The sequence below is a fragment of the Pangasianodon hypophthalmus genome, chromosome 19 (genome assembly GCF_027358585.1).
Source record: "Pangasianodon hypophthalmus isolate fPanHyp1 chromosome 19, fPanHyp1.pri, whole genome shotgun sequence".
NCBI classification, from domain to species: domain Eukaryota; kingdom Metazoa; phylum Chordata; class Actinopteri; order Siluriformes; family Pangasiidae; genus Pangasianodon; species Pangasianodon hypophthalmus.
In genome coordinates, this window is record NC_069728.1 from 7,138,748 (window position 1) to 7,155,277 (window position 16,530).

The window sequence follows — 16,530 nt, forward strand, 5'->3', positions numbered from 1 at the left end:
CTGGAAAGGAATCAAGCTGGTCAGTTAACAATGCTAGCTGCACTGCTTCTTAGATCACATCTCCAGTCTTGAGCAGCACTCACCTCATGGTTCATGATCTTGCCGTAAGTCTCAACCAGAGATTCTGCGTAGAAAGGCGTCTCCCCATACAGCATCTCATACATGCACACACCCAGAGACCACCAGTCACACTCGGGCCCATACTTCCCCATGCCATCCTCCATGGCCTGCAGAATCTCTGGGGAGATGTAGTCTGGGGTTCCCACTGCTACTGATGACTGCACCTGCACACACATGTGGACAAGAGAGACAATTTCAGAAAGGAAACATTTAAGAAACTGAGAAGAACCATAAAACTAAAAATAATAACAATAATAATAAAAACACATAAAGAGACTCTGGGGATAGAAAACTGCTAATATTTCATTCGGGCAGGGGGTTTGGGGGGGAGGAATGAAATCAAAGCTATGAGAAGATATAAGACAGAAGAGGCCATTAAACCTGTCTGCCTGGAGGTTATTTTTCCAACTGATAAATAACTGAATATCCCAAAGAGCTCAAAGGAATAATATTGGAGATATGAAAACACTGCAGTGGGAACTGCTTCAGAGTAATAGCATAACATTTAGCTTAGCCAAAGAATAAAGAATCCATGCTGGATGATGTGAAGATAATTTTAATTGGGCCAAATTATCTGTGGCTGAGGATGAGTGAGCACTAACAACTGACTTTGGATGATTTAGGAAAAACAACGTTCACACGTCAGCTTCTCAGACTCAATTTTATGCATGTTACTTCAACCTTTTTTTTTTTTTTAAATTAAGATAATGAACTACCAAGATAAATGTTTATCAGTCTGACAGCCACTTAATAGCCAACAGGGTTATATACACAACCAAGGAAAATATTTCCCCTAGGTGAACAGCCAGCATTTCACTGACAAAAAGCAATATCCTCACCAACACAAACAACTTTTCACTGCAACCATCATCGTAAGCTCTCATAGTGAATCCAGACATATGCATCAAAACACCCAGAGCCTCATGTGACCAAAATCACAGTGTGTCACCGGTAAGTGAAAGTACCAAAGCACTAAGCAATCAAACAGAATACACAAACCGTCAGAAGAAGTGGGAATGAGGGGAAATATGTATTCGGAGACTTTTGTTTTTGTTATTTAATATACCTTCACCTTCAGTGCATATATACACTTCAAATTTAAATGCATAATATCTTTTCACTTTCTACTAATAAATAGGAACAAAAAAGTACTGTATGTATTCATAAGGACAAATAAAGATATGTTTTGATAGGGAAACTGATATGGAGGAAAAAGTATTCTGACATTACAGTATATTTAAAAAATATATATAATCTAGTGTATATTTAAAAGTTGCATAAAAATAAATCAAATTCAAGACAAAAAAGTTCTCATATAAATTGCACCTGGTGTCAAAAAAGCCATTGCCATTAGTGAAGAAGATTTCACAAAACAAAAAGCATTCATGGTGAAGGTGAAGGAGCTACCTAAAGTTCTCAGGAACATTATTAATAACATGCTACATATAATCAAAAAGCTACAGAGCCATAGAAAAGACCTTAAACAGCCTGGTCAGTAAAGCTGGTTTGATAATATGCAGGTGGAAAGTTCACGGAACCACAACTAATTGTCCCCGGATAGGTGCGCCACGCAAAATTTCATAACTCTCACTCAGCCTAATGATAAGGAAGGTAAGAAAGAAGCCAGCGGTCGCTTGAAAGTGGAATATCATATTTTTATATTTTTCCTTTCCTACCTGTATAGAAGTAAATTCTGGTTTAAGTAAACTCTATTTTTATATCACGGACAGTCGAAAAAGCATTTCACTGCATGCCGTACTGTGCATGGTTGCGTATGTGACCAATAAAATCTGAATTTGAAAGGAGTCGCAGGACGACCTGAAAGCAGCAGGAACAACAGTTACACAGCAAACAATAAACAATGAACTGCACCACAATCATCTCTGTTCCTAAAAAAAAAAAAAAAAAAAGAAGCACAGAGATGTGTGTCTAAAAGCATTTAGAAAAATCAGAACTCTTTTCAAACAATATAATCTGGCCAGATGAAACTAAAATAGAACTGTGGCATATTAATGGCTTGTTTGGAGAAAGAAAGGGTTGTGCAGTAATTCATAGACATTATGTGCACATTTGAAGATACATGCACTGAAAGTATATAAAATAACAAAAACAAAAGTGTCCAAATACTAATTTCTCCTTACTGTATACTATACACACACACATACTAATCACCTGCCCATGCTATCACAGTCACACTACTAAAGGCTTCAGACACTCTCGTATTAAAAGTCTCTTCTGCTTCCTTCCTATTTGTATTTGCACTTTCAAGGGGAAAAAATGATGCAACTACAAGTCAATTAAGTAAATACACAGTGAAAAGATAGCTTGATGAGTTAAGGTTGATAAAGAATCAATCAGTACTGTTTACAGCTTCATAAACAATCTGTGAAAGAGATAATCACATGGCTTGCAGTGATGAAAGCTCATTGTTCAGCAGGGCCTTAATTTCACTAATCTAAACAACTGGACTGATAAAGTACATGAAGAAACTGATTCAATCACAGCTAGTATCAACAACTCAACCCAGGTCAAGGCACAAGGACAGCACTGCTGAAATCTCATCTACTTAACATCTAATCAGGATTGTGCTGGGTTAACCATCTGAGCCTGACACTGTAGCACTGTAACTGCATTTTGCACATTTAATAAGATGTTCTTTTTGGATGTGGTGCAACACATCACTCACCATTTTCCTCAGCAATTCATCAACCCGGCAGTTTGATGAATCAAGGACATTGACCACAGTAAAAAACTGGGGCTCACTGGATGGCCTGGAAACACACTGCTTCTCTCTCACTCAAAGAATAAATACGCAGTGACTCTCTAAAGACAACGAGGATGCGACATGACCTAGCATTTCGGGTGCTAATTTGCTGGTTAGTGATGCATTTCCTCTGTTCACATGAACAGTTTTCTGTCACACTGACATCACAGGTGGGCATTGCTAGCAGAGTTACAATGGTGTTTAATAGATGTTCCATGAGATGACGAGCATGACGGCAGGCTCTGTTTGAGCAGAGTGTACAGATAAAGAGTTGAGAGAGCTGGACAGAGTGAAAAATAATACACTGCTGCAGCACTCTCTTTATGTAAAGATGAAGTAAGCGCTAATTTTTACTGGCACCACTATGAGCAGGTAGCGAATGGCATTGTGAGTAATGCTGAAATCCGCTAAGTAAGGAAAAACACACGACAGACCATGCTGTTATATGAAAATAATGCACAACCGGGGGGAAGTGGGGGCGGTGTTTGCAATGCAGCACAACACACAGGCGGAGTGTACATTATTTTCATATAACAGCACAGACTAGAGTGTGTTATTCTACTTCTACCACAACAATTTGCCAATAATTACAATGTTTAATTTATTAATGAATGACGTGCTGTGCATTTTAATGGTTTGTAGTTAGATTTAATGTTGTGGAATATCTGAGAAACAAGTTAGTTCCTGTTCTCACTTATGTTATAGCTCCAATAAGGAAGTCATTCCCTCAAGAGCCTCCCTCTCTCCGGAAAGCATCAACTCCTCTGTCCTGAACACTTTCCCATGTTGTAAACTTACTCTAACAAAGCAATTACAACCGAGACTCCTTCCAAAAATGTTAAATAAATGTCTCCTAAAAAAAAGGCATCACCAATTATACGTTTTATAACACCTTTTTTTTTAATCCATTCATTATTCGTCTTAGATTATGTACAGTTTGCTGTACAAGTCCCTGTGTATGAGCTGCTACTATAGAAACAATAAAGTACTAGAACAAGTGTATTAATATTAACCTATCATTCATGTTACAGCCGGAACTACTGTCTGAGTCATGCTGTTATACGAAAATAATGCATACCTTCTGACCAATCAGATTCAAGCATTCAACAACAGCGCTGTTGTATAACCAAAGTTAAAATAGACCAATATGTCATTTAAATAGGTTTAATCTTTAAAAAAAAAAAAAACTTCAATTACATTACAAACATCACAGAATATCACAGTAGTGATTTAATAATCGCACTATCCGTTTGTCACCCAGAAGTGGATGGGTTCCCTTTTGAGCCTGGTTCCTCTCAAGGTTTCTTCCTAACGTCATCTCAGGGAGATTTTCCTTACCACCCTCGCCTCGCTCATTAGGTATAAAGTGAACTCTATATCCAGATTTCCGTAAAGCTGCTTTGTGACAATGACCATTGTTAAAGGAGATAACTATCTCTGTTAGCACCAGAATGAAGAGGGCCAGAGGAATGCTTTCACAACATTCATAAACATCACCTTGTATGGTCACCACCTTGTATGGATGAAGCGACATCCAAAGATTTCGCTTTAAAGAATCGTAAGGGGCAGGACGATGAAATCATTCACTTAACAGCAAGCTCAGATTGGACGCTGTGGCTGTAACTCACTCACCGTGCCATCTGGCATCATCCGTAGACAGGAACCAAAATCAGCCAGGCGGATGTGGCCATTCATATCAAGCAGCACATTATCAGGCTTAATATCCCTGAAAAAAGAAGGAGACAGTGATGTTACAGCACAAAAAGTTTACCTGTTCAAGCCATTAAAAGGGAAGAACATTGTGTTCTCAGTATTAAAGCATTCTTCACTGTCTCGTGGCTGACATGTGAGACATGGCCATGTTGTCACAGCACACTTGGGATTAAGCCTGTGTGGGCAAAGAGCTTGGCAAATGTCTGTTGTAGACTACCTACATACATTCACTTTTAGGACACATTGATTGTTTTATCTATTTAAAGGTGAAGAGTCCACTTTTTTTTTAAACCATATTTGTACAAATAAGTATGGAAGATACACTCACCGATCATTTTATTAGGATCACTATACTAATACTGGGTAGAGCCTAGCTTTGCTCTCAAAACAGCCTCAATTCTTCATGGCATAGGATTGGATTCAGATCTGGTGACTGGGAAGGCCACTGAAGAACACTGAACTCATTGTCATGTTCATAAAACCAGTTTGAGAAGACTTTTGCTTTGTGACATGGTGCATGATCATGCTAGAAGTAGCCATTAGAAGATGGGTAAATTGTGGTTATGAAGGGATGCACATGGTCAATAACAATACTCAAATAGGCTGTGGTATTCAAGTGAATGTATTGGTATTAATGGGCCCAAAGTGTGCCAAGAAAACACTCCCCATACCATTACACCACCTCCACCAGGCTGGACTGTTGACTCAAGACAGGTTGGTCCATGGATTCATGCTGTTGGCACCAAATTCTGACCCCACCATCTGTGTGACTCAGCAGAAAAGGAGATTTATCAGACCAGGCTACATTTTTCCAGTCTTCAACTGTCCAGTTTTGGTGAGTCTGTGCCCACTGCAGCCTCAGCTTTCTGTTCTTGGCTGACAGGAGTGGAACCTGAGGTGGTCTTCTGCTGTTGTAGCTCATCCACCTCAAGGTTCAATGTGTTGTGCATTCTGAGATGCTTTTCTGCTCACCACAATTGTACAGGGTGGTTATCTGAGTTACTGTAGCCTTCTGTCAGCTCAAACCAGTTTGGCCCCTCTTCATTCACCTCTCTCATCAAAAAAAGCTTTTCCATGTGCAGAACCTCTCACTGGATGTTTTTTCTTTATTGCTGAGTAAACTCTAGAGACTGTTGTGCATGAAAATCCCAGGAGATCAGCAGTTATAGAAATACTCAAACCAGCCCACCTAGCACCAACAATCATGCTAAGGCCAAACTCACTGACATCACATTTTTTTGGTTGATGTGAACATTACCTGAAGCTGCTGGCCCGTATCTGCATGATTTTATTCATTGCACTGCTGCCACATGATTGGCTGATTAGATAATTGCATGAATGAGTAGGTGTACAGGTGTTCCTGATAAAGTGCTCGATGAGTGTATATAGAACATGATTCAAAAAAAAAGAAAAAAAAGAAAAGAAAATTAAAAACACACACAATGCATTAAGCCATTGTCTTAGCAAAAGTGTATCAAGTCACAGAGAAAACCTGTTTGGAAAACTGGCTTCCAGTCCAGAATGCTTGTTTGGGTTTGGATGCACCTCCTGTCAGTCATTTTATAGACACTATACTCCATAAGCCACCATAGATCCTGGGGTTGGGTCGAACTCACCTAACTGTTAGACACCTAACAATCGTATCTATTTGATAGGTTATTTAAAAAAATAATAATAATAATAAAAAAAAAAAATTAAAAACAGACTTTATTCAGAGTCCACTAAATATCTAGTCACGCATGGACATGTTTCAACAGACCCTAGACCAGGGCTGTCCAATCTTATCCAGAAAGGGACGATCTTTGTGTAGGTTTTCATTCCAGTCAAGCAGAAGCCACACCTGAGTCTACTGAAAGCCAAGATCAACTGATTAAACAGGTGGAATCAGGTGTGGCTCCTGCCTGATTGGAATGAAAACCTGCCCTCACATTGGCCTGTTGTGGATAAGATTGGACACCCCTGCCCTAGACCAAGTTAGTTAACTAAATGAAAGCATGCTTTTGCCTGTGAAATTTTGTGTATTTCAACATGACAGCCCTGGTGATGACACATGTATAATAAGACCTCCATGACCAGTTGGGTTCTGCCTACTCTTTCCTGAAACATGATATCAGGTGAAGTTCATCTTTGTTTGTTGTCACTGGCACTAGAAATGGTGCAAGTGCTGTTAGCATTTCAGGAAGCTGCACTGAGCAGTCAGGTCCATGTGGATTAGGAAGGAAAAGGGGCTCAGATGGACCGGACAGCAGTCCTGTACAGGCCATGCCTACTGGGTAACACAGGAAAAGCCCTCTGCACCTCCACAGACCAGTGCCATCTGTGGCCATTTCATTACTCTGTGGAGTTGGACATGCAGCGCCTATGTGCGAGCCCACAAATTCCTGTATACACAAACACTCATTCAAACTCAGCAAACCACTAACTACCTGACTTGCTAAGCCCTTTAGTGCAAGCAAACCGGTTTAACAAGCAACTGATCTGCTTCTTTACAGTATGACGTATTGCTCTCTCTCCTCTCCCACACACACCATTTACCTGTGCACGTAATGCTGCTGGTGGATCGAGTGAATGGCAAGAACCATCTCTGCCACATAGAACTTGGCCATGTCCTCAGGTAGTCTGTCCTCGAACTTGCTGAGTAGTGTTAGCAGATCCCCGCCCACATAGTAGTCCATCACCAGGTACTGAAGGATAAGACATTTCGATTCATTTATTTTCTGCATGTGTTATGAGCTCGAGACTGAAACAGCCTATGCCACTGTTGAAAATAACAATGGCACCACGGCAACAGCTAATGAGCACTGTTAATCATTTTAGGCCATGGATTAATTACGATTACAGACAGATGGAGATGCTCACCAGGTAATTGTCATCCTGAAAGGCATAATGCAGGGTCGTGATCCACTGACAGTCTCCATTCACCAGAACGTCCCTCTCCTCTCTGAAACAAGCGGTCTACAAAAGAACAGGAGTGCAACAAATACACAGCTATTTTACTTTCTGCCATTCTAATACACCTTTGCAGGCATGTTAGTGTTACTATCACTTGGGTGGTGCTGTTCAGGGGGGGTTTCCTGACCAGCCACACTGACAAAAGCTCTCCCGATATGGAAGCCTGAGGCTACTGTCAAAGCTCATTGTGCTGAAACTGGGTCAAGATGGAGCAGAAAAGAAAAATTCTTCATCTGTAGACCACACTGAACAGGTCTGATCTCAGGCACTGCCTGGGTCCTTAAGAACAAGCCGCTTGTTCGCTTGTTTTTAGTACACTTATGGTAAATAAATACATTTTGTTTGCTTCATTGTATAACCCATTTCCCAGAAGGTGCCATATCGGTCGATTTCAGGAGGGACTGTGCAAAAGATAACGTCTAGGCCTACAAAAGCAGAAAAAAAATAATAATTTACCTCAGCCCTCTTCAGCATCTCCCACTTGTTCAGAATTTTCATGGCATAAATGCGCTCTGTGTTTTTCATCTTTACCACAGCAACCTGAAGAAAAAAAGGGTTACGGAAGGTTAGCACATGCTTTAAAAAATTCAATTAGAAGGCAGCCCAATTATGGGACTAAGAATAATTCAGCATGTTTTCTCATCATTTATTCATCTTATTTACATTTGCCCTACTTGGGTTAACACCACTTGGGAAAAGTGCTACTTTCAAAATGGTGTTTTTACTCGCTGATGCATCCAGTACAGAGAATGCATGAGCAGACAGTGAGCCTGAAATGGTGGGAAGCGTTCAACATATAATCACCTGTAAACATACTGACGTGGCGCAACATGACAATAGGACAATGGCTGCGTGTGAAGGTGAATAAAGACTTCCTCTGCAGAGCAGCATATCAGTGAAAGAAAGGAAGGGACAGGGAGGAGAGGAGGGTTGTCACCGACGTTGTTGGCTTGGAATGGACAGACACACCCTGCATGGTTGAAGGCATGTCAGGGAGAGGGATTAAGAATGTGTGTTATGAGCGACAGCGTGGTGATAACGATACGTCTGAAACAAAACAAACAGCTATAGGTTGCTAGGGATATGAATTACCAACAAGAGGGAACTGGTGTTAATTAATCTCTACTCCAGATGCTCCTCCCATGGCTTACAGAGTTTAGTTTGTACATTTAGTTGGCTACACGTTTACAGGATCTTAAAGGTTGCAGTATGATTGGATATTCACTTTATGTAATGGATTTTGAAGAGAAGAAATTTCAGAGCAAGATATAGCCACTGGATTAGGGCTGAAACATTCTTGATGAAATAGGAATTTGTTGACTTAGAACTGAGATCACGATTCTTACTCACGACTCTTTGACCAATGTTGTAAGGAACAATACTGGCACATTTGTACTGAGCAAAAATAACTGCTATTTAGTATAAAACTTTAAGTGTTAATCGTTTAAGTGTTAAGAGTGCAGCGTGTCCTCCCAAAGTTAAAAGGAAACCAGCTTAGGTGTAACAGACACTGAGGACGTGTCCACACCACTTTTTCAACATGCCTGGTTTTGTGCCCAACACTATCTGAAAGTGTAATTTGTTAAAATACTTACTGTAAAACTTTGTGACAGAAACTGATCCAAAGTCTTTCTAAAAATATGAGTTTATCACTATTCCGCATGCCACAGTAAGGGTGGCATCTGTAATAAAATGCCTCGCTCTATGATAAAACTCATGTACGCGGACTAAGGATACATCACCAGTGCTTGAGGTATCTCGTATCCATCGAGAATCGTGCTCATTTATTCGTACTCGTACAAAATGCTCCAATACTAGACGCATTTCACGATTAATGCCAATCAAAACAAAGCAGACTGTAAACTCTACCATCAAAGTATCAATAGGAGGAACTACAGCATTTTCCTACAATACAAACAACCCGAAAAACTATTATGTTGTTTAAACAGTATCTTCAATAGAGAGCGCGAGGGTGGCCGATCTGAGCATGCTGAGCAGTATCAGCGAGTGTGGTCTTCAAAAATGTGCACAAGTTGCTGAGAATTGCATGTACACAAAGGTATACGTGAGAGCACTTCAATTCTGCGAGCACTGAGCACCGAGACATGGGCACTTCACATTATTGTGTCGTGATTTTATTTACATTAATCTACAATCCTAGTATTGTGGTATACCCTGTTATAAAAAAGTGCGAGGTGTTTTACCAACTGTAGAAATCTTTTAAATGGCCACATTAAATCAGCCAAGCCTTCTGGTTAACTTTATTCTTCTAAAAACCTCCTGCAATGTGCAACACAATGTAGGGGATGTAATCTATAACAACTAAATTTTAAAGGGCTTCCAAAGCCATCATACTCTTATTATGGAAGAGTGTTATTAGCGCAGTGCCCAGTACTTCTCGAAACAAACTTGCACTCATGGAAACCAGCAATATTAACAGCTGGTCATAATTAGGCATATGACAGTTCTGCTCTGAAAAACACTCTTGATAAATGCGCTCAGTGCCTAATGTTTCACTGGGAAGTTCAGAGAGACGCAGTGTGCGCAGCCATGACTCACTCGGCCCATTCATTCATTTCATACGTTTAGTCTTTGTTTGTTTTGTAATTATGAATGTAATATTTAGTACATAAGCTTAAACGTTTGTTTAGGACAATTTTGTTCATTCTCACTATAAGCAGTTGGTCCTGTGATTTTAAAATTTACTCACAGTTGTCCCATGTTGTTACTTTTCTTTTGCATCTGTAGACTCAACGTGCTTCATGTGGGTGAGGTCATGTGGTACAACATCTACGGTCACTGGTTACAGCAAATAACGGGGAAGTGGTTTTATGTAATAGTTGCCCCGAACGCAAACGTTGCAGATTGTACTCTTGAAATGGAACTGCATTGTTAAACAAATCAAGATAGTTTTTTTTTAATGCAAGACTTTTTGTGCAGCCCTACACATTGAGAAAAAGTTCACAGCATCACGAATGTTCTTAGTTTTGTTTGAAATAGTGGCGAGTGAATATTTTAAAGGCCAGTCAAACAGACGCTTTCTATGAAAGTAGGCAATTCTTGGTTTGTTACATTTAGTAACAAAAAGAACATTTATTTAGGAAAACTATAAGTCTAAAATGCAAGATTAAGTGCTTATAACATGTGATCCACCAATAACTCAGAATTGTTTTAATAATTAATATTGGACTATGTGGCATGAGTTGCACGTGTATAGAGATCCATATCATTTTTGAAAAATCTAGCAGTAGTCAATCACGTTATTGGCCTACTATTTATTACACATGGGTTGGGGAATTGCATATGGTGACATGTGATATTGTGTATGTCATAAAGACGGGAGGTGTTTTTGTAGTGTTTAGAACACTGGTTTCAGGGGTGCAGCTCTCTGTTCTTTTCCTCTGTTCAGACATCACATGATGAGTGTTTATTCACAGCAAGCGCCAGTGAAGAAACACCGCACACACACCTGATCATTGTGTGCTGCCTCAGCAAAGAACATGAGGACAAACTGTGACTTGCACGCCAAAGACAAACACTCAGGGATCCACTGCTAACCCAAAGACAGACTGACGGACGGGGACACACACACACAACAGGTCGAAACACAGTAAAGGAGACATCACAGGGAAAATATGTGAAGAGTACACGCCGAAAACAGTCTAAAAAAAGAGCCAATCAAACGCACACTCTGCATCAGACAGACTCCTATCCACACCAGATAACTGACCTCATTACAAAAACAAACCAAACCCAATGTGCTCAGAATCCATTTCGATTCCTCCTCCCCAAGTGTCTCTTGTCCTCTTTCCATCTCTCCTTTTTTAGACACAGATTCTGACACAGGCAGTCAGCCTGACCTGATTGGAAAGGCGGGGCGGTATGTAAAAGGAAGGTGTGTGTGGCCAGAGTTGTGTCACGCCGCTGCATGATTGGACAAGTCACTTGGCGTTCTTTCACACAAGTCAGAGGCTTCACGCACAGTCAGCGCCTGAGGGATCAAACGTTGCTGCTCCTGCTCCTTAAAAACAGCATAAGCTTCTGTTTGTGATCGGAACATTCAGCAGCTCTGCAGTACTAATAACTGAGAAAAAGTACTGTGGTAAATCTAACCAACTAAATCCAGAAGTAGAAAAGAAATGGCTGTGAGGATCGGACATGGGTCAGTATCAGCGTCACAACAATCACTGAGTGTGTACTGACACTAACAGCTCCATGTATGGGGTTGGGTCTCAAATGGACTTTGACCTTATTATCTAGGGCGAAAGTGATTCACTGTACAAACCTGATACAAGATAAACATTGTGAAATAAATAAAGGACTGGAAGATGTTTCATTCCTCAGTTTAGTCTGGGAACTGACAGCATTCACATCAACGCAAAATCCCAAAAATATTTGCTGTGTTTCACTGGGCTGAAAAAGGATTTTATTGGAGGGGCGAATGCAAACTTCTAAATTAGCACAAAACTATGTGCTCTATTTTCAGGGTTCAAAAATGCATAAATACCCTGATTGGTTATCTACATTTGTATTGAATACTGACAGATAAACAAATTATGAACACTTTCAGAGCTTTTCAGAGAAGTTCAGATGTATAGTCACTCGACTGAGATCACAATTCTCACTCAAGATTCTTTGTAAGGAACAATACTGGCACATTTGTACCACAGTAGTCCCAAAAAAAAAAAAAAAAAAAAAACTGCTATTCAGTGTACTTTAATCTTACCAGGGTGTCAACTATGCAGTGTGTGCTCCCAAAGTTAAAAGCAAACAATCTTAGGATTACCTTACACTGGAGACACCTTACACTGGGGACACCTTACACTGGGGACACCCTACACTGGGGATGTGTCCACACCCCCCTTTTTGAAAAATTTTAAAATGTAGATTATTAAACTGGTTAGTATAATACTTAGAGAACAGAAACTAATCCCAACGCTTTTTAAAAATATCAGTTTGGCCATATTCACAGTGAAGATGCCGTCTGTAATCAAAGAGGTCTTCTACTAATGAACAAAAAAGGCACAAGTTCAGCTACTGCTTTTCATGACTGCAATATGATCACATGAAAGGATCATGAATTCATTTACTTTAAACTTTAATCGCGTGGCATATGTAAATATTTTTATTATTATAGTAAAGCCATCAAAACTGCGTAAATACTTTTTAATGGCATTTTCACTGATAATTCTCATATAAAATCCATTATTTACTTATGTGTGTGATAAATATGAGGAAACGCATGCGGCGTATATCCTGTTACCTACAGATGATGTATGTGATGCATGCATTGTACATGGTCATTAGATTTTAGCACAAGACAGAAATAAAAGCACAACTGGTGCTATGGTGTGCTTCAATTTTGCCATTTTTGCTGTATTTTGTGGGAAGATATAACAGATTTAAGTATCTGATTATTTTACAATCGACAGAAAATGACAAAAAGCACTAACCTATCATTCAGACTAGCAAGCGGCAAGTCGCTCATGTCGCTTGTAATTTGTCTTTCCTACTGTCTTTCTTGCGGATGTGCACTCTCCGGCTTTTTTTTTTGTTCCAATCAGAAATGGTAGCAGCTACATACAGCTTCTAAAGCTAACAGGCTCATCACAAATGAAATAATGCTTTAATCAGTGTGAACTCTGGTGGATTGATGTGCTAGGCTTTGCACTAGCACATCAGCAGAATAGCATAACTTCTTCAGCAGAATAGCAAAGCAAGCTAACTCTACTAGCTCACCAGAGGCACCAACGATCTCTGCTACTTCCTTCCAACTTTAGTTTTAGTTTTCTTTGAAATGTCTCAATACACATGACAGGATAAAAGGAAACCGCAGTGTTTTCTTCCATTTTTGGTACAAGACAGTAAATGAGTACTGACAACAGGTTGGAACTATAGTCGTGAGGAGGGAACTGAAGAAATTTCGCTGCACACGCGCCATAGAAGTGGTTCGAGGAATCAATCGTTTAGATTTGTTGCTTATTGTTGTATTTATATATATATATATATATATATATATATATATATATATATATATATATATTTCATACTTTCATTAAAATCAGTGTTTCTTGTTGCTCTATTGCCTGCAGTCATCGCTGAAATCGCAGCTTTGTGGCTTTGTGTCGTGCATGTACATACAAAATGAATAGTTACATGACCCTTTTTGCGTGTTTTTGAGAATGCAGGGGTAGAAGTCTGTACGTGCTCAAAACACAGTAGTTTTAAATACAAAAATGACGCACAGAAGTCTCTTGAAATGCAAGATTCACACGTTTTCTCCCATTCAAAAATCCAAGTCAGCTTCTGGCACGCTGTTGCTGTGTATCGTCAACCAAACACTAAAGCTTTCAGCAAAGTACCACTTCTCCCATGCGCTTCATATGTAGGCCTAACTTTGCTTCGCTCCTCTCTCCTCCTCTCTGCTGTCCTCCTGAGAAGACTTATTCAGAACAAGTTTCAGGGGAGGCAGAGGGAGTGGACGGTTTGGCAGCTATTAAAGTGCATGGCTCAGTGTGTGGAACCTTGTGTACTATAAAGTCCAGTCATGCAGCAGTCCTGAACCTCCCTGTTCAACACTGTTTCAGAAAGGGGATACATCAGTCACGTACAGGAAATGCAGGGACTTATCTGGAAATGCATCCTGTAGTGTTTAAGCTAGAGGAAACGGCTGGGAGTGGAAATGAGCGAAGCGACGCCTCGCATTCGTACACACTTCAGCACAGTAAACAATATGACACAGTGAGTGTCAAAAAAAAAAAAAAAAAAAAAAAATGCTAAGAGGTCTGTAAATGAACAAAACACTTCCCGTTTAGGAATTTCAGGAATGAAACTGAGAGCACCCTGGTTCACACCGTGGCCTTGTCCAAAACTTTTACAAAAGCCAGTGGTTTTACATTGCGGTGATAAATGAATTAGCCTTCTGCCAGCCATTTCAACTTTATTTCAAGGGCCTTGATCAATTAGAAAGAAAATAAAATATTAATTTTATTAAACAGCACTGTCGTTGGAAGAAGAGTAGAACTGGGGAATAAACATCCCCGGATAATGGGATGTCATTAATTTCAAGCTTTCAAAAAAAAATGAAAGCTATATATCCGACAAAAATAAACTTCTGACTCTTAAAATTGAAACCATTCTTAATAAGTCCAAAATAGTCTAAAAGGTTTCTGACTCTCTTTGATTCTTAAAATGAAATAAACCGCATCCTAAACCAGGGAAAGGCCACATGGATGAGTAATCCAGTGACGAAGAGGTTGTTAAACAGAGCTTGGGGAGTGTGTGCGCGCTTCACAATGTATTATCTGTGAAGGGAAACACTATTTTTGTAACAGGCTCTCCTTTGAGACGGTGTTAGTTTCCTGAGCCCTTCCTGAAAGCTGTGCTATCCTGCCCTGCTTCCTGTGCCACTATTGGCACTCATGCTGGCATTGTAAAGTGAGAAAATCTGGGCTAAAGTGGTCTGAATCAAGAAGTTCTCCATCTTCTCTCCAGTGTTTAATAGCATCAGAGGTGTATATATGGTCATGACTGTACTGTACTGTTATGCCTGTATAAGGAGATTTCATGAGAGAAATATTTGAAAGCGCTTTAAACTCTAAACACTGATAACTCCACTGGTTGATGATGTCAAACTGTTCAGTTCACAAGCTCTCCACTGTTTACTGCGTCACATAATATGTACGAGGACTGGCTGCGCTCGGTCCAACACATCCTTCCACAACAACCGTCTGATTCCAGACGTAGCTTTGCACTGGCCGTATGTCAGAAGAGTAACAAACTGGCTGAAGCGTGAGAGCAGGCGTTTATAAAAGTAAGAAAGGAGCTACGGTGCTGTTTGTGTAACGAATGTAAACTCTAGCTATGTGAATATGGTTCATTCATTTCAAATCTGATCTGACTGTCACAAGGCTACACACCTGTAACAACTCATTTCAGAATGATTTTGTCTCAGGGCTGTTAAATCTCAAATGCACAGAAGTGTGAAAGGACAATCTGAACATTTCTCGGACCGTGTGATTTCATGCCTGCTTAGTCTAACGTTTGGATTGAAACTGAATAACAGCGAAAGAATTTAAATTGGCAACGCACGAAAAATGTTTTTTTCCCCCAAAAAAGAAAAAGCCACTGTGTAAAGCAGAGCTTTTCGCCAAGAGGGTTTAAACTGGAAAGAAAACTGAAACAGCCGAGGGGAGTTTTAATCTGGTGTTGTACTGACAATCTGTTTTTCTATGATTTTCAATAAAGTTCACAGAAAGGCTAATACAGAAGACACAGAAAAACAGAGTGGGACTGAGAAACCCGAGCTACCCTTTTATCCATCAATCAAGTGAGAAACGGTGAGCAGGAGAAAGTGTGTGTGCTTTGTGTAAACGCTGCCCCGACCCGGGGCCTGTAGTAAAGGTACTGGAGCGGTACATTCCACAGTTCAACAAACGATCCATCTCAAACACCCAGATCTGTCCTGTCCCAAAAACAGCACAGTAAGGCCAGGCCAGGCCCCTGGGGAACTGACAGGACGAAAGAGGAAGAGAAATAAGGCAGAGGAGGAGGAGAGGAAGGAATGAGTTTGGGGCTGTAGAGCTTTGCTAAATGACTTGCTGTGTCAATGATAACTGGATTTTTCTTGGATATGCATATGCCATGTAACAGCACACTGCAGAATTCATCAGTATTAGGGATCTCACATGAGGAAGAGTTCAGGTTGGCTTACCTCTCCGAAGGCACCCCTGCCTATCACCTTGAGCATCTCAAAGTCGTCCCTGTGGAGACGCATATCTTTTACAGTGGTGGTGAATGGCTTCACTGCAAACAGACAGAGAAAGAAAGCGTGAGGATCTTAATTAACACCGTATTCAATCATAAATCATCAATCCCCTTCATTTTTTTTTTTTTCAAACTGCAAAATCAATCATTATAAAGAGCATCTGTACATATCCATTTGCCTATTGCCATTTCAGAACACCATAATATTCTTTATA

The 16,530-nt window shown here is 40.1% G+C and overlaps 1 protein-coding gene across 3 annotated transcripts in view; it reads right to left on the reverse strand.

Moving 5' to 3' along the window:
• cdc42bpb (CDC42 binding protein kinase beta (DMPK-like)) overlaps positions 1 to 16,530 on the reverse strand; it is a 63,599-nt gene that overhangs the window by 27,011 nt on the left and 20,058 nt on the right. For all 3 annotated transcript variants that reach the window (XM_034313755.2, XM_053242000.1, XM_034313752.2), the window contains exons 2-7: positions 16,263 to 16,354; positions 8,006 to 8,089; positions 7,457 to 7,552; positions 7,133 to 7,281; positions 4,517 to 4,610; positions 84 to 284 (exon numbers count right to left, since the gene is read on the reverse strand). In XM_034313755.2, the coding sequence (XP_034169646.2) occupies positions 84 to 284; positions 4,517 to 4,610; positions 7,133 to 7,281; positions 7,457 to 7,552; positions 8,006 to 8,089; positions 16,263 to 16,354 (716 nt within the window). The remainder of the gene's footprint in view (positions 1 to 83; positions 285 to 4,516; positions 4,611 to 7,132; positions 7,282 to 7,456; positions 7,553 to 8,005; positions 8,090 to 16,262; positions 16,355 to 16,530) is intronic.